Raw genomic sequence first — 17411 nt, 5'->3', positions numbered from 1 at the left:
TCTGCAGATTATGAGATGGACATGATGGAGAAACTACTACTTTAAAAAAAAAAAAAAATCCAAAACCAGAACGCAAATACGCATTGCAGCTGCCTCGGAGTCGGAGGCAGCTCCTGCAGAGACCACGCTGACGTGATGTGAGGTGGGGTTTGAAAGACACCAGGGTTTATTGCACATCTTACGCAGACAGTGCTCGGAGATGGCGGTAAAGAACATGTGTGTGTGTGTTATTGTTTCTGCTCTTCTTCCATGACTTCGAGACGCCGCGGCCCATAAACCAGCACGTAGGCGATGTGCCAGTCTCCGCCTCCCGACAGCTTCAGGATGTCCTCCGGCGTGACCACGCTCACCTTATCGTCATCAAACTTCACCCACTCATCTACAAGAGTCCGTTAAAAATAAATATATAAAAATCAGTGATGTGGGTTTGTCTTTTGTGGCTGTGGCCTATTCTATACAAGAACTGCGGTCTGATTGGTTATGAGGGGGAAATTTGGGTGGGAACTGTTTGTGTCAGTTTAATAGGCACTAAAATGTTCATTTTCTTTTCTTTAGAGATATAGAGAGGTGTAAACAGCATAAACACCCTCCTCACCTTCTTTCCTCTTGACCCAGGCGAGGTAATGCCCAGAGGAGCTAGAGCGGCCCTGATGTGTCAGAACAGCCTGCAGGTCGTAGTAACCGCTATTATTGGAGCCCAGATCTGCACACCAATAAGACGTTATCTCACTTATCTCATCATTCACTGTGTTTTCATTATAGTTCACATAGAAAAGTCTACATATACACACCGTCAGGAAATGAAAAGTCTTCGTATTTCACTTCTTTTGGAGCCTCAACCGTCTTATTGATCTGTGGAGCAGAAATGAGGAGAATCGGAACTCGTGTCCTCAGTACACATGGAGAGGATGGGCGAGTGTGTGAAAGCTTACCTTCTGCTGCTGTTTCTCCAGCTTTTTGTCCTCCATGTCCTTGAACTTGGACCTCACAGACACCATTTTTTCCTGCAGCTCAGCAGTGCACAGCTCATACACGTCCAGCATGAGGGGGAACTTCACGTCCTACGCACACAAACACACAACAGAGCCAGGCTAAGACACCGACACATTCCACCAACATCTGCTCATTCCTTCTAAATTAGTACCAGACGACTAGCAGCAGGAGTAACGGGGTTACAGTGGTCTAACATTACTACATAACATTTAGTCTAATACAAAAATGATACCAGTCACATACACAAGCATCACCACCTATATATGTTTTGTTAATGTAGAGGAACTGCATTCTGATTGGTCGTGGGAGCATTTTGGGCAGGAACTGCAGTCTGATTGGTTGTGGGGGCATTTTGGGCAGGAACTGCAGTCTGATTGGTCGTGGGGGCATTTTGGGCAGGAACTGCAGTGTGTGTGGGGGTATTTTGTTACTATATAACATTTAGTCTAATACAAAAATGATAGCACAGTAACATACATAATTAGCATCATATATGATATGTTTTGTTAATATAGTCCTAGCTGCAGAACGAAAAGTCCTGGAGTAGAGCCGGACCTCATAACCCCTAAGATGCTGCACAACACAGAACAAACACTTATCCAGCATGAAACACATCCTTGGGATTATTTGTTCAGATACAAAAATAACATTGACTCTCACCTTGAGGACTTTGGCGTTAACAGACTCCTTCTCTTTGTAGAAGAAGCGAACCATCTGAACAGTAAGATACGCCGGGAGACGACTGATTTTAGACTGAAACGGACAAATAAACAAACACTTATTTATTGTAAAAAGCATCATACAAACAAACAAACAAACCGAGTTGCCTTATGCTGTGTCGTACCGTTTTCGAATAGAGAGCGTCTCGCTGTAGACGTGGAGAAAATTTCGTTAGTTCCTCTTGAAGTCTCTGGATTAGGAGAGAAATAAATATATTAACAGGAACAGTCAAAGAAGAAAGAAAAAAAAATGCTTTATTAGAAAAAAAATAATAATAATAATAATACAAGAGTGGTAAAACACAGTCACTGGTATCACCCTAAAGTTGATTATTTTCCCCATAACAGCACACCCAAGTCCGTGTGAATGCATTGTTACGATACAGAAACGGTAATGTGTTACTGCTGTTATAGAAAATTAATAACACCTTCTGAACAATCAGAATTTCCCCCTTTTCATTCTCACCAATCTAAGGCCGGTTGCCAGATATTTGACCTCCTGGTTGATGAAGCAGCTGAGCTGCAGTTGGCTCTCTGTACCTTTGGTGGGTTCCTCGTCCTCGGACTCTGTGCACTTCATTCTGTACATGGACGAGTTAAAGAGCCACGCACACACAAGTACAGTGTATACATAAACCTTGTCACTGTTCATGGGAATCAGCGTTGCGGATCATAAAGGATACGTAGTGTCGAACTCCAACCCAAAAAACTGGTCAATGAAGTTCTTTTTTGCGGATGAAGCTGCAGCTCCGCCGTCAACGTCACCTGTCTGTAAATCAGGAACACAACATTTTTATTCATGAGACACATTTTAAACCACTTCCTGTTGTTAATCTAATTTCATGTACTAAGTAACTAGTGTACCTCCATGGGAGTTTCAGGTTCTTGAGGTTCTAATTTCTGCTGGAGAACACGCATCAACTGGACCCAGCACTCATTGGCATCCTGAACACACAAACTGAGAGTTATTCAGGGTGTAGAATAAAGTGTAGAGATCAGGGTGTAGCGATTATTTACCTGTTGGCCCTTTAGGGTTATGGATGTATGGTTTGGAGTGTAGGGATTATGGCCTAAGGGGTAGGGATCAAGGTGTAAGGGATCAGGGTGTAAGGGATCAGGGTGTAAGGGATCAGGGTGTAAGGGATTATGGCGCAAGTGGTAGGGGATAGGGCGTAAACTGCAAGGGATTATAATGTAAGGGTGTAGGGATCATGGCATAAGGTGCAAGGGATTATGGTGTAAGGGGTAGGGATCAGGGCGTAAGGGATTATGGCATAGGGGTGTAGGGATCAGGGTGTAAAGGATCATGGCATAAGGGGTAAGAATCAGGATATAAGGGCTTGTGGCATAAGGGTGTAGGGATCAGGGTGTAAGGGATTATGGCGTAAGGGTGTAGGCATCAGGGTGTAAGGGATTATGGTGTAAGGGTGTAGGCATCAGGGTGTAAGGGATTATGGCGTAAGGGTGTAGGAATCAGGGTGTAAGCGGTAGGTATTTACCTGCTGTAGGTACTGTCCCTGGTCTCCTTTCTCAGCGAACTGAGGGAAGGCCATGTGCAGGAATTGCAGCAGGATGATGGGAGGAATACTGGAAGAAGTTTTATCCATCGACTCGTACAGGTCACGCAAAGCTATAGACACACACACACACCTGTAAATTGTACTGTACTCTATTTGACAAATTAGTGATCAGCACTGTTTGTAGCTCCGCCCATACTGACCTGCTGTGATGTATTGAGATGGTGCGCCCGCTCCAGAGGATCTCAACGCACCAGAATACCTGCGCGCACACACACACACGTAAACGTCTCAGCTTCCTCCACACACACACACACACACACAGTACGTTATAGTTGTGTAATGAAGCATTATTTAGCACACACACTTCTTGAGAGAAGTTCTGAGTTCAGGCACTGAGCGGAGACACTGCACCGTAGCGTTCATGTAGCAGGTGTTCCCCAAATTCGTCAGTCCACACGGTAACTCCATCTATACACACACACAGGTAATATGGAGAGTGGATTAGGAAATAGCTGAAATAATAATAATAATAATAAACATAAACTAGTGCCTCACAGCTGAAGCGAGCTGCTCCTCAGTCATGTCCTCCACAAACATCGGCCGGACGGACGGCTCCTCAGGCAAAGCATCTGCTGATCCCATCATCAGGAACGTCATTCCCTACACACACACACACCCCCACCTCCTTGAGTTTATTTTGTTCTTTGACGTTAAATCTCTAAAATCTTATTTTCTCTTTCCTCAGAGATGTCAGGCAGCCGTACTCACGCTTTTGATCTTGATGTTCCCCCACTCTTCATCCTGAGAGAAAGACAGAAAGAGAAAAAGAGTTCAAAAAGAGAGCAGCATGACAGCATCATAAAAGAGTTTTTTATATATATATATATATATATAAAAAATAATGCGTGTGTGAGAGTGAGTGCTGTACCTTTAGCGTTCCTCCCTTGACCATGACCTTCTGTCGATCCGGCTGAACTCCGGTCAGCGCGAACAGCTGGGCTTTAAACACCATCGGGGGTTCCTCAGTGTTCAGCTCCACCTCCTCAAACTTCTCCTTACCCCACTTCACATTCACTGTGGGGGAATTTTATACACACACACACACACCGTTACAGAGAGAAGAGCTGGTGCTGAAACTCACTGTGCTGTTGGTTCCGTTCCCCTGATCTGAGTGCCGTTAATGCAGGAGGCAGTCGGTAAATTATATATCTTATTTTAAATTTCAATGTCAGAATAAAAGATGAATAAAATACTACTTCCCATATCTTTGCATTTTTAAGACTTTTGAAAAACTGATTTAAGATATTTTAATACCAATTAAGGCGTTACTAATTATATTAGATTAATGAATTGCCTTTTAAAACTTGTTAAGGATTCACATGAAACATGATCATATAAATACTGGAACGACTAAAGGAAGAAAAAACAGACAGACACAAAAATAAATAGGGGAAAAAGAAAAGAAGAGTGCATAGAAGGTAAGAACAAAAGAAAGAAAGAAAGAAAGAAAGAAAAGAAAACAAAAGACAGATAAGAAGGAAAGTAGAACAAAAGAAAGAACTAGTATAGTACTTGGCTAGCCCAGTCCTGTTAGCTCTCATGCTAACTTCCGGTCCCCCACACACACAGAGATACACACACCACTATTCTGTAAAAACCGCTGAGACAGAAGGTGTGCGCGCACACGTACCGGTAAATACAGGCATAGTGTGTCTGTCCATCTGCATGTGTGACGAATGAACGTGGAGTGTGTGTGTGAGTGTGTGACGAATGAACGTGGAGTGTGTGTGTGAGTGTGAGACGAATGAACGTGGAGTGTGAGACGAATGAACGTGGAGTGTGAGACGAATGAACGTGGAGTGTGAGACGAATGAACGTGGAGTGTGAGACGAATGAACGTGGAGTGTGAGACGAATGAACGTGGAGTGTGAGTGTGAGACGAATGAACGTGGAGTGTGTGTGTGAGACGAATGAACGTGGAGTGTGTGTGTGAGACGAATGAACGTGGAGTGTGTGTGTGAGACGAATGAACGTGGAGTGTGTGTGTGAGACGAATGAACGTGGAGTGTGTGTGTGAGACGAATGAACGTGGAGTGTGTGTGTGAGACGAATGAACGTGGAGTGTGTGTGTGAGACGAATGAACGTGGAGTGTGTGTGTGAGACGAATGAACGTGGAGTGTGTGTGTGAGACGAATGAACGTGGAGTGTGTGTGTGAGACGAATGAACGTGGAGTGTGTGTGTGAGACGAATGAACGTGGAGTGTGTGTGTGAGACGAATGAACGTGGAGTGTGTGTGTGAGACGAATGAACGTGGAGTGTGTGTGTGAGACGAATGAACGTGGAGTGTGTGTGTGAGACGAATGAACGTGGAGTGTGTGTGTGAGACGAATGAACGTGGAGTGTGTGTGTGAGACGAATGAACGTGGAGTGTGTGTGTGAGACGAATGAACGTGGAGTGTGTGTGTGAGACGAATGAACGTGGAGTGTGTGTGTGAGACGAATGAACGTGGAGTGTGTGTGTGAGACGAATGAACGTGGAGTGTGTGTGTGAGACGAATGAACGTGGAGTGTGTGTGTGAGACGAATGAACGTGGAGTGTGTGTGTGAGACGAATGAACGTGGAGTGTGTGTGTGAGACGAATGAACGTGGAGTGTGTGTGTGAGACGAATGAACGTGGAGTGTGTGTGTGAGACGAATGAACGTGGAGTGTGTGTGTGAGACGAATGAACGTGGAGTGTGTGTGTGAGACGAATGAACGTGGAGTGTGTGTGTGAGACGAATGAACGTGGAGTGTGTGTGTGTGAGACGAATGAACGTGGAGTGTGTGTGTGAGAGACGAATGAACGTGGAGTGTGTGTGTGAGAGACGAATGAACGTGGAGTGTGTGTGTGAGACGAATGAACGTGGAGTGTGTGTGAGACGAATGAACGTGGAGTGTGTGTGAGACGAATGAACGTGGAGTGTGTGTGTGAGACGAATGAACGTGGAGTGTGTGTGTGAGACGAATGAACGTGGAGTGTGTGTGATGAATGAAAGTGGAGTGTGTGTGATGAATGAAAGTGGAGTGTGTGTGATGAATGAAAGTGGAGTGTGTGTGTGTGTGATGAATGAAAGTGGAGTGTGTGTGTGTGTGATGAATGAAAGTGGAGTGTGTGTGATGAATGAAAGTGGAGTGTGTGTGATGAATGATAAAGTGGAGTGTGTGTGATGAATGAAAGTGGAGTGTGTGTGATGAATGATAAAGTGGAGTGTGTGTGATGAATGATAAAGTGGAGTGTGTGTGATGAATGATAAAGTGGAGTGTGTGTGATGAATGATAAAGTGGAGTGTGTGTGATGAATGATAAAGTGGAGTGTGTGTGATGAATGATAAAGTGGAGTGTGTGTGATGAATGATAAAGTGGAGTGTGTGTGATGAATGATAAAGTGGAGTGTGTGTGATGAATGATAAAGTGGAGTGTGTGTGATGAATGATAAAGTGGAGTGTGTGTGATGAATGATAAAGTGGAGTGTGTGTGATGAATGATAAAGTGGAGTGTGTGTGATGAATGATAAAGTGGAGTGTGTGTGATGAATGATAAAGTGGAGTGTGTGTGATGAATGATAAAGTGGAGTGTGCGTGATGAATGATAAAGTGGAGTGTGTGTGATGAATGATAAAGTGGAGTGTGTGTGATGAATGATAAAGTGGAGTGTGTGTGTGTGTGATGAATGATAAAGTGGAGTGTGCGTATGTGTGATGAATGATAAAGTGGAGTCTGCGTATGTGTGATGAATGATAAAGTGGAGTGTGTGTGATGAATGATAAAGTGGAGTGTGCGTGATGAATGATAAAGTGGAGTGTGCGTATGTGTGATGAATGATAAAGTGGAGTGTGTGTGTGTGATGAATGAAAGTGGAGTGTGTGTGTGTGTGATGAATGATAAAGTGGAGTGTGTGTGTGTGATGAATGATAAAGTGGAGTGTGTGTGATGAATGAAAGTGGAGTGTGCGTGTGTGTGATGAATGAAAGTGGAGTGTGCGTGTGTGTGATGAATGATAAAGTGGAGTGTGCGTGTGTGTGATGAATGATAAAGTGGAGTGTGCGTGTGTGTGATGAATGATAAAGTGGAGTGTGCGTGTGTGTGATGAATGATAAAGTGGAGTGTGCGTGTGTGTGATGAATGATAAAGTGGAGTGTGCGTGTGTGTGATGAATGATAAAGTGGAGTGTGTGTGATGAATGATAAAGTGGAGTGTGTGTGATGAATGATAAAGTGGAGTGTGTGTGATGAATGATAAAGTGGAGTGTGTGTGTGTGATGAATGATAAAGTGGAGTGTGTGTGATGAATGATAAAGTGGAGTGTGTGTGATGAATGATAAAGTGGAGTGTGTGTGATGAATGATAAAGTGGAGTGTGCGTGTGTGTGATGAATGATAAAGTGGAGTGTGTGTGATGAATGATAAAGTGGAGTGTGTGTGATGAATGATAAAGTGGAGTGTGCGTATGTGTGATGAATGATAAAGTGGAGTGTGTGTGTGATGAATGACAGTTAGAGAGTGTGTGTGTGTCTGGCCCTTACTCCTCTCTTCACCCCTTACCGTTTATATTTTCTGAAAAACATCGGATTTCCCCCTGATGCTAATGTAGCACAGTTAGCTAACTCCGTTTCACGTTTAAACTACTTTCTAACCTTTGTATCACAACAATAATAAAATACAATAATACAAACACGTATTATTCCCGTTACCGTCCTCCTGTTTACTCTAAGCTAGGTAGACAGCTAGTAGGCTAGTTTAGCTAACTAGGCGTCTACCAGACCGAAAGATTTACTATTATTAATAATATTTTTCACTATTAATAACATTACATTTCACAACCATACATTAATCATTAACAAACAACCGTATAAAAACAAAAACTAATCATTTTTCAGCGTCCGAGCTACACTTGTGCGTTAGCTTAGCGAAGCTAGCTAGCATACTGACTCACTCATGCACTAACCCGAGCGCGCGCTCTGGCAACTTATTACTTCCGTTTCCTCATGCGAGTGAATTCTCTGATCGTGTTAAATGTTAGGAAACGTTTCAAACACTTAATCTATCAAATAAAACACTGATACTTCTCTGCCGTGTGGGCTAGGCTAGCCCAGTCCTGCTAGCTCTCATGCTAACTTCCGGCCCCCCACACACACAGAGCGAGATACACACACCGATATTCTGTAAAAACCGCTGAGACAGAAGGTGTGTACACGCGCGTACCGGTAAATACAGGCATGGTGTGTCCGTCTGTGTGTGTGTGTAAGAGAGAGAGAATCCGGTTTAAACTTCCGCGCGCACGGACCCGTTTCCACCGACTTTCATTCAAACATCGGAGCAGAATGACGCTGCATCTGCACGCGCTGTGAAGCACATCGATCCGATCTGCTATCGACTGCACGGACTACTGCACGCGCGCACACACAGGACACGCGAGCGACTAGTGATGCCTGATTCACAGCAACGCTACGGTACGGATCCGTGACGTCATTTCAACATGGCGTCGCTGGTAGTGAGAAGTTATTAGAAAAAGAGAAACACCGGTGCGATTTAACTGTTTTCAAGCGGTGATTTGAGTTTCTTATTATATCTGAAATCGTTAAATACATGGTGATGCTTCGACAATTAAAATGTTAATTCGCTTTCTGCAAGTTTTTTCTCTTTTTTTTTTTTGTTAAATCAAACTGCTCTTTCATGTCGGCACAGAATCATCACATTCACTTTAACCCTCTTATTATGTTGGGAAAAAGAGTTACAGCCATTATGTTATGGATCAAAATGACTTTAAATACACACAAAAACAGCAAAGAACAGCTTTAAACAGTAAACCTTTATTATGGCTTGTCCAAGACTAGGCATAAGAATAAATGTTTGCATATAAGTTCATGACCCTAAATGAGTAAAGTCCAAAAATTTCAAAGAGAATAAGAGAGATTAACCAGTATTTCAGGCATCTCAAATGTGGAAATGGGTCACATTGATCTATAACATAATAGGAGGGTTAATAAGAAATTAAACACTAACCAAAAAAAAAAACTTTAATTCCAGGGTTTGGTTTGTTTTGGGTTTTTTTTTTGTAGAAATCTTGTAGTTATTATTTGTTTTTATTTCTAAGCCATTTTATCTGTGTTAAACTGTCACTGACAGCATTTAATAACAAATAAGGCATTGTTTTAAAGGGAGAATAACAGAGAAACAGAGACACATCAGAGACACAGATGGATAGATAGACACACACAGATAGAAACACAGATACACAGACTTTCCGAATGGGAGACAGATAGATTTCAAAAGGAAAATGCACAGACAGACAGGTACACATAAACAGTTCAATAGACATTCAATCGTAGGGCACCAATTATGTTCATTGTTACTAAATTAAAGAATAAATGCTACATGGAGACAGATAGACAGGGGAGCGGACTATCAGAAGGACTGGGACACAGATAGACAGCTACACTGATAGATAAACAGACAGACAAATAAACTATCCGAAGGGTAGATGGATAAACAGACAGAGAGATAATACCTAATCACGTGTTATGATTAAGATTGTGTTTAGTGTTAATAAACAAAAGGAAAATGCTACACACTAGACAAATAGACATACAAGCAGTCATCTAGACAGACAGACAGAGAGATATGTAAACAGATAGACAGGTATATAGACAGCTATACAGAAAACCTATTAGAAAGTAAGACAGACAGATAGATAAACAGATAAAACACTAATCATGTTATGCCTAAAATTATGTTTATAGTTACTAAATTAAAGAATAAATGCTACACACAGACAGACATATAGACAGACAGGCAGCTAGACAGAAAGAAAGCCAGACAGATACAGTGGATAGAAAATTAATACACACCCTTTAACTATTTTCACTATTTAGTTGCCGTACAAACTGGCATTAAAATAGAATAAATAATTTTTTTCCTAGCTAATCTGCACAAACAATTTAATGTCATAATGACAAACAAACCATGGTGGCTCAGTGGTTAAGGCTCTGGATTACTGATCAGAAGGATAAGGGTTCAAGCCCCAATACCACCCCACTACCACTATTGGGCCTTAACTCTCTGTTCTCCAGGGGTGCTGTATCATGGTTTATCCTGCTCTGTGAACCCAACTTCATAATAAGTTGGGATATGTGACAAACAAAGGCTTCTTCTTAAAATAAACATGTTTATCTATTTTTTTTACATGAACAACTGCATTATCTTGGTTTTATAAGTATACACCCCCATTAATTACTTTAACACCCCTTAATCAACCTCAGGAATAACCACCTGCCTTCAAGGTCACATAGTCACTTAATTTTTCAACACCTGTGTGGAATCACAGCAATTGTTTTGATAGCATGAATAAAAACAGCTGTTTACTATGGCTCTTCAGTTTCCAAGTGCAGATCCACACAAAGGTAGCAACATGAGCTCCAAAGACCTCCTAAAACGGTTCCACAACAAGGTCGTGGGAAGGTACACATCACATGAGGGATGTAAGAAGATTTCTAAGGCTTTGAAGATACCATAGAACACTGTTAAGGGCATGGCACCACCCACAGTTTGCCATAATCTGGGAGTCCATCAATACTAGATGACACTTGGTCAGAGAGGCCACCAGGAACCAAATGGCAACTTTGAAGACATGCAGGATTTTATGTCTAACAGAGGAAAACGTGCATCATACAACAATCAAAGATATTACACACATCTGGCCTGTATGGGAGCATGGCAAGAAGAAAGCTATTACTCAAAAAGTCCATCTGGAGTTCTGCTTGAAGTTTGTACACAGACACCATCACCATAAGTATACTTCAACGAACTGGCAGAAGCTTTTGTGATCAGTTTAAACCAAAGTAGAGCTTTTATGCCATGAATACAAACATGGCCCAACACCAAAGTCCACCCAAACTCCATCCTGAATGTGAAGCATGGTGGGGGAAGCATAATGTGGAAGGATTGATGGAGTCAAATACAGGGAGATTCTGGGGAAAGTACATTTGAAAATGGGTTGGAATTTCATATTCCAACAGGACAATGACCGTAAACATAAGGCCAAAGCTAACATGGAGTGGCTTGCTAGGAAGAAGGTGTTCTGAATGTTCTGGATTGGCCTAGTCAAACCCTGACTTAAATCCAATTGAAAATCCATACAGTGACTTGAAGGTTGATGTCCATCTTCAAACAAACAAAACAAACAAACAATCAAACAAACAAAAAAAAAACACAAAACAACAGCAACAACAAAAACATAACCTCTCCAAGCTGGAACAATTCTGCAAAGAGGAGTTGGGAAGATCTCCAAATCCATGAGTATACACTCTGGGGTGTGTATACTTACAAACAATTCACTAAGTTCAGATCTGTCAGTCAAGTCCTCTCTTTTTTTCCAAATGAAAATGAATTAATTACATTCATGTAGAATATTGTGATGTTTGAATCAGAGAAAACAGGTCACATTTATATCCAGGAAGTTCACAGAACCGGACACAACTAAATGTCAAAGTGTTGAAAGGGGGTGTATTTATTTTCTATCCTCTGTAGATAGACAGAAAGACAGACAGGTGGATAGACAGACAGGTGGATAAACAGACAGACAGAAGGGTAGACAGACAGGTGGTTAGACAGACAGACAGAGAGAAGGGTAGACAGAAAGACAGAAGGGTAGACAGAAAGAGAGACAGACAGAAGGGTAGACAGATGGGTGGATAGACAGACAGGTCAAGAGTCAGTCAGACAGAGAGAACGGTAGACAAACAGACAGAGAGGTGGACAGACAGATATAAAAAATTAAATGAATATAAAATGGAAATCCTAGATCAGCAGTTTATTTGGACTTTTCCCTAAAACATGAAACATATTTACATTTTAAAACAATATTAAATAAATATTTAATATGATCTGGATCCTAATCTGAGCATTTAGCAGTGTAAAAACTCGTCAGTATTTCAGTTGGATGAAGAGCCCGCTCAGTGACGCGTGCAGTTCGCCGCGGAACTCGCAGCGCATGCGCACTACACACCAACGGTCTGTGGGAAAAACCACGCCCACGTCCTGTTTAATTTGCAATGTAAGACAGCGGCGCTAGAGGGCGGTACTGGGGCGTGAACAGGAATGAACGGAGTTATAAAGTTTTGCACTTACACAATATAAACATGTAAGAAACAGAGACTTACAATATAAAAAAGTATAAAACTTAATTATATTAACATAAACATAATATTTAATGATTTTTAAGGTTTAACAAAGTTTTATAAATATTTCTAAACCATGTTTGATGAAAATGTTTTGCTCTGTTTTGAAGTATCAGACGAGTTCTCTAGCGCAGACTGATTTACTCGAAAAATACGAAAATTAAGTCAATTTTAAATGAGTACATATGGGTTTTATTACAACTGGAATATACTCTATATTTCGAATAACGACGGATGACGTCATCGTCATGACGTCAAGTGCAAGCCTTCTGTTTTCTGGAAGTTTTTTTGATAGATTCAAATGGATTATAAACTGTTGAATATTAAAAAATAAATATTTATATTTTAAAAAGTAAAGGAATAAACACGGTTGCCCTATATGTAAATTTATACTTGGCAAATTTAAATTATTTATTGTTTGAGATATTTTTGCTGAACTCTATGAGTTATACAATATTTATTGGGTAACATATACATACAAATAATTATTCGTAGTATTTAAAAGAACAAATTATATTTTAAAAAATGTTTAAAAGTATTATTATTATTATTATTATTATTATTATTAGTCGTAGTAGTAGTTTAGTCCATCCCATTAGAAAATATTTTATATGTATAAATGTTTTATATTTACGTTCATTATCTACAGTATATTATACTATTTCTAATAAACAGACCTTTCAGCGCATGCGCAGTACACATGAGCATGTTCTCATCGCGAAGCCACTAGCGCATGCGCAGTACGCACCAACGCGTTCCCCCGCGGTGGAGTGCTCCTGCGCATGCGCGGTGCTCAGTAAGTCTCTGAACAGTTTGAACAGGAAGGCGGACATGTTGCTCGGGCACTGGGAGAATTTGTTATTTTTGAAACAAACATCGTCGATTAAAGTCTGATTTATCGATGTTAATACACCTCACTGGATTACTGTACGCCTTTAGTGACGTCTAAAACTTGAGATTTATCCACAGCGGACACCTTTTTAATCACGGGATCCTGAATGGTTTTTTTTTTAAGTGTTTGAAATTCTGAAGGCGAAGTTTTTTTTTCTTTTTTTTTTTCCGCCGCTTTTTGCAGCTGTCAGAGTGATATGGATTCAGGCCTGAGATCATCACAACTTTACCACTTTACATATTATTTTTATTATTAACTTCTCAATCATCTATCTGGCTATATATATGTCACTTTTAAAAAGTATATATCTATATATTCGGGCGCTAATTTAAGGCAGCAGCAAGGCTCAAATCAGTTGCTGGAACTTTTTTTTTTTTCATGATTTCTTTGCCAACTTGCCCTGGACTGATCAGGATTAAAACTACCTAACTTTCATTTGTAGACTCTTTCCTGTAAAGATGCGGATTTTCGTCGTATTTCGCTCCTTTCTACGCAGTGACGAGACGGAAAAGCTGAAAAGACAGAAGAATCCGCTCCTCTGATCAAAACTCGGACTCTAAAGGAAGTTAGCTAGCTCAGAGCTAGCAGGCTAAACTCATTAGCTGGCTAGTCGCGAGGATTAAAACACCAACTGTATCTATTTTAATTTATCGCAGGATTGAACTTTAAAAAGAGATTATAAAAATGTCTGCTGGAGAGAGTTTATCGGCTCGTTTTGAGAAAATCGATGCCATGTTGAAGGATCCCAAGTCAGAGATCAACACCGACTGTCTACTGGTGAGTTAGCATTGACTTTTAGCCCTTTAATTAGCCTCAAGCTACTTTATACTCATACCCAAGCGTTATAACTGCTCTTTACAGCTTCTTAATAATCCTTAACTTACTTTATACTCATACCCAAGCGTTATAACTGATCTTTACAGCTTCTTAATAATCCTTAACTTACTTTATATTCATACCCAAGCGTTATAACTGCTCTTTACAGCTTCTTAATAATCCTTAACTTACTTTATATTCATACCCAAGCGTTATAACTGCTCTTTACAGCTTCTTAATAATCCTTAACTTACTTTATACTCATACCCAAGCGTTATAACCACTCTTTACAGCTTCTTAATAATCCTTAACTTACTTTATACTCATACCCAAGCGTTATAACTGCTCTTTACAGCTTCTTAATAAGCCTTAACTTACCTTATAGTCATACCCAAGCGTTATAACTGCTCTTTACAGCTTCATAATAAGCGTTAACTTACTTTATACTCATACCCAAGCATTATAACCGCTCTTTACAGCTTCATAGCATCTTAATAATACTTAAATTTCGTTATACTCATACACAAGCTTTATAACTGCCCTTTAGAGCTTTATAGTAAGTCGTAACCTACTTTATACTCGTACCCAAGCTTTATAACCGCTCTTTACAGATTCATAGCATTTTAATTAGCCTTAAGCTACTTCATTCAGCTACCTAAGCTTCATAACTGTTCTTTGCAGCTTCATAGTGATTTTACTAAGCTTTAATCTGCTTTCTACCTGTTTGTCTGCAGCTTCATAAGCATTTAATAAATGTTACACTACTTTATACAGCTACCAAAGCTTCATAAGTGCTCTTCTCAGATGCATTATAGCATTTTAATAAGCCTTGAGCTGCTCTATAGCACCCGGTATGCTTTATAACAGTTTGTGTAAAGTTATGAGCTTGACTAAGCTTTATGACATTATAAAGCCGTCTGCCCGATAAGGTTCATAACCTTAGTGTTTGTGTTCATAGATGCATTATAAAGTTGAATAACATTTGCTGAACATTTAATGTCTGATATTTAGTGTTTATTGGGTTTTATAACACGTGTATAAACTATTAAGGCTTTATGTATGCCTATAAGCTTTAAAAGTTGATTTGCATTATAAACTGCAGCTTTATTTGTCTCCTGTGCGACTTGGAAACCGTGTTCTTGTTTTCAGGCAGTTGTCGAAATGTATGATTTCACTTCCTGTATCAGTTGCTTTAACGTACCTTTTAGACTGTGTGTTAGGTAAACGGATGACTTTCGGGCTAATTGAAAACTACACAGCAAAGCAACACAAAAACCAAAGCACTCGCTAGAGGGCAAAAAAAGGGCATGTTATGGTGTTAAATTAAAAAAAATTGTTAATTGCGATTTTACCTTGTTATGTAACTTAAATTTTACGTCAATGACTTTCTGTGCTACGTTTAGCTGTAACGTTTCGGTATACGCTGCTAAAAGTCAGAACGGACCACGTGATCATGGTCAATAAATTTCACCTCAGACTTGTTTTAATCAGTTGAAAACGTACAGTAGGAAACATATAGTATCGAGTTTGATTGGTCGAGATTTGTGTGTCATCTAGAGCTGCATCAACTAATCGATTATGAAAATCGTTGTAATGAATCTCATTGTGGATTAGTTGGTCTGCGTGGCACGGGGGAGATTTACTCATTACGTTACTTCTGTTCGGAAAACACGCCTCGGAGAGTAAATGCTAAAGTTGTGTCCCAAATGAAGTACTGTACACTTGCATTATGTACTCTACCGTCTAGTGTGTGGATTTTAGAAAGATAATATCATCTTAAATATAACACTAGCGTTTTTTTTTACTAACCGGAAGTATAAGCCAGGACGGTGCATGACGTCATACGCAGGCTAGCATTAGCAGACACGCAGAGTCACGGACAATGACTTTCTTCAGTTTACTTTCTGTCAGCGTTACCTTTTATTCCCAACATGACCTCAGTCTCCATCAGACGGAGACGAAATCATTACGTGGCTGAGGAAGAAAGTCCCCTAAGGAAGGGAGCATTTTATATTAAACACCGCGGAGATCAAACAGTGCTGCACGAGCACAAACATGTTTATATCCAAAATGCTCCACAGTGTGTAAGGGGCAGGGGAAACTGGTGCACGCTGCTTAAAAGGTTTGGTTTAATTTAAGTTTATTGTCATTATATGGTGTATTTGCGTGCTTGCAGTGTAAATTCTGTCGTTTATTATAACGGAAGTGATGAGTTAGTGACGAGGCCTTGTTGCTGATCACGGGCGGTGTAGACGTGCTGATATAGAGTGTAGTGCGAGTAAGATCTGTAATGTCTAATTAAAACAATATGATCAAAAGTAAAATAATGTCTAAAGACAGTGAGTAACAGAAACCACAAGGTGCAGTGAAAGTGAGTTTTTATTATTCATTTAGGCCTGTAGTTTAATTCAGTGTTTTTTTGTGCATCCATAAACATAATACATAAATACTATAAAATAAATTTTATATAGATATAATTAATTTATTTTCGTTTATATTGTGTATATAAGTATTTATTCAGTCCTACATTAATAATATACATTCTGGTGTGTGTGTATGCGTGTGTGTATTGGGTTATTTTCTGTTTTGTACAAACAGTTGTGTAAAGTTTTATTCTGAAGTTTCTATTTGTAACACTCAGTTTGTGGATTTAATTTTAAATAAACAACAAAAAAAAGGCACTGAAAGGTTGCCCCGCCCCAATCCGATTAATCAAAAAAATAATTGGGGAAATAATTGATTATGAAAATAATCGTTAGTTGCAGCCCTAGTGTCATCTCACCCTTAATGTTTCGATAGAGTTGCTTTATAATGTTACGAAGCTCATATATCACGCGAGGTTAGCTTTAAACGTTCTAGCATGAAGATAAACAATTTGCATAACGTTATATCTGCTTATATAAGCTGTGTACGTACGTTATACCAGTATTAAATCTGATAACAGTATTATGTTAAAGACGTAGCAACGGTTTGACTGGGATCGTACATACACATTGTTCGATGTGCGTTCTCTTATTAATGACCTGTTATAATGGGTAACATGTTTGTTTGTGAACGTTTCACCATGTGGTCGTGGTGTTCTGATGATCTCACGCTTCTCTATGAGGTTTCTTTTCCTAACTCACTTCCCTTTTTTCTATTTCTGAAAATCAGATTAATGGAGCTCTAGAGCAACTATGGATAGGCAATAAAAAGCAAAACACAGAACACAACTGATTTTATATTTAAAAAGTAGCTTGTTTGTAAGTTCGCGTC

General features: G+C 40.0%; 2 protein-coding genes across 6 annotated transcripts in view; one reads left to right on the top strand and one right to left on the bottom strand.

The window, feature by feature from the left end:
* Positions 1 to 143: 143 nt before the first annotated feature.
* usp14 (ubiquitin specific peptidase 14 (tRNA-guanine transglycosylase)) lies at positions 144 to 13171 on the bottom strand. 3 transcript variants are annotated; one of them, XM_053629958.1, is made up of 16 exons: positions 13126 to 13171; positions 4161 to 4306; positions 4001 to 4033; positions 3788 to 3892; positions 3597 to 3700; positions 3433 to 3491; positions 3212 to 3342; positions 2577 to 2657; positions 2396 to 2481; positions 2179 to 2293; positions 1838 to 1903; positions 1654 to 1746; positions 933 to 1061; positions 792 to 852; positions 596 to 703; positions 144 to 379 (listed from the first exon to the last, which is right to left on the bottom strand). In XM_053629958.1, exons 1-16 carry the CDS (start codon positions 13154 to 13156, stop codon positions 228 to 230), a joined length of 1500 nt encoding a protein of 499 aa, XP_053485933.1. In that variant the 5' UTR covers positions 13157 to 13171; the 3' UTR covers positions 144 to 227. The 3 variants fall into 3 exon arrangements, with proteins under 3 accessions (XP_053485933.1, XP_053485934.1, XP_053485932.1); XM_053629959.1 differs by lacking the exon at positions 13126 to 13171 and adding an exon at positions 8475 to 8648; XM_053629957.1 differs by lacking the exon at positions 13126 to 13171 and adding an exon at positions 4923 to 5019.
* A 33-nt stretch (positions 13172 to 13204) lies between these two features.
* The window catches only part of rock1 (Rho-associated, coiled-coil containing protein kinase 1), a 37920-nt gene continuing 33713 nt past the window's right edge, over positions 13205 to 17411 (top strand). For 2 of the 3 annotated variants that reach the window (XM_053629953.1, XM_053629952.1), the window contains exon 1: positions 13205 to 14117. In XM_053629953.1, the coding sequence (XP_053485928.1) occupies positions 14025 to 14117 (93 nt within the window). In that variant the 5' untranslated portion in view covers positions 13205 to 14024. The remainder of the gene's footprint in view (positions 14118 to 17411) is intronic. The other variant, XM_053629955.1, reaches the window with a different exon arrangement.

The sequence above is a fragment of the Ictalurus furcatus genome, chromosome 7 (assembly GCF_023375685.1).
Source record: "Ictalurus furcatus strain D&B chromosome 7, Billie_1.0, whole genome shotgun sequence".
Lineage (NCBI taxonomy): Eukaryota > Metazoa > Chordata > Actinopteri > Siluriformes > Ictaluridae > Ictalurus > Ictalurus furcatus.
This window is presented reverse-complemented; position numbering and strand designations above follow the sequence as displayed.

Excerpts from the sequence above, each read along its gene's own strand:
- usp14 (XM_053629957.1), bottom strand. The coding sequence starts at position 4,959 with ATGCAGATGGACAGACACACTATGCCTGTATTTACCG. Across the intron at positions 2,482-2,576 it reads AACCTGAAACTCCCATGGAG|ACAGGTGACGTTGACGGCGG; the intron begins GTACACTAGTTA and ends CCTGATTTACAG. Across the intron at positions 1,904-2,178 it reads TGGCAACCGGCCTTAGATTG|AGACTTCAAGAGGAACTAAC; the intron begins GTGAGAATGAAA and ends CTCCTAATCCAG.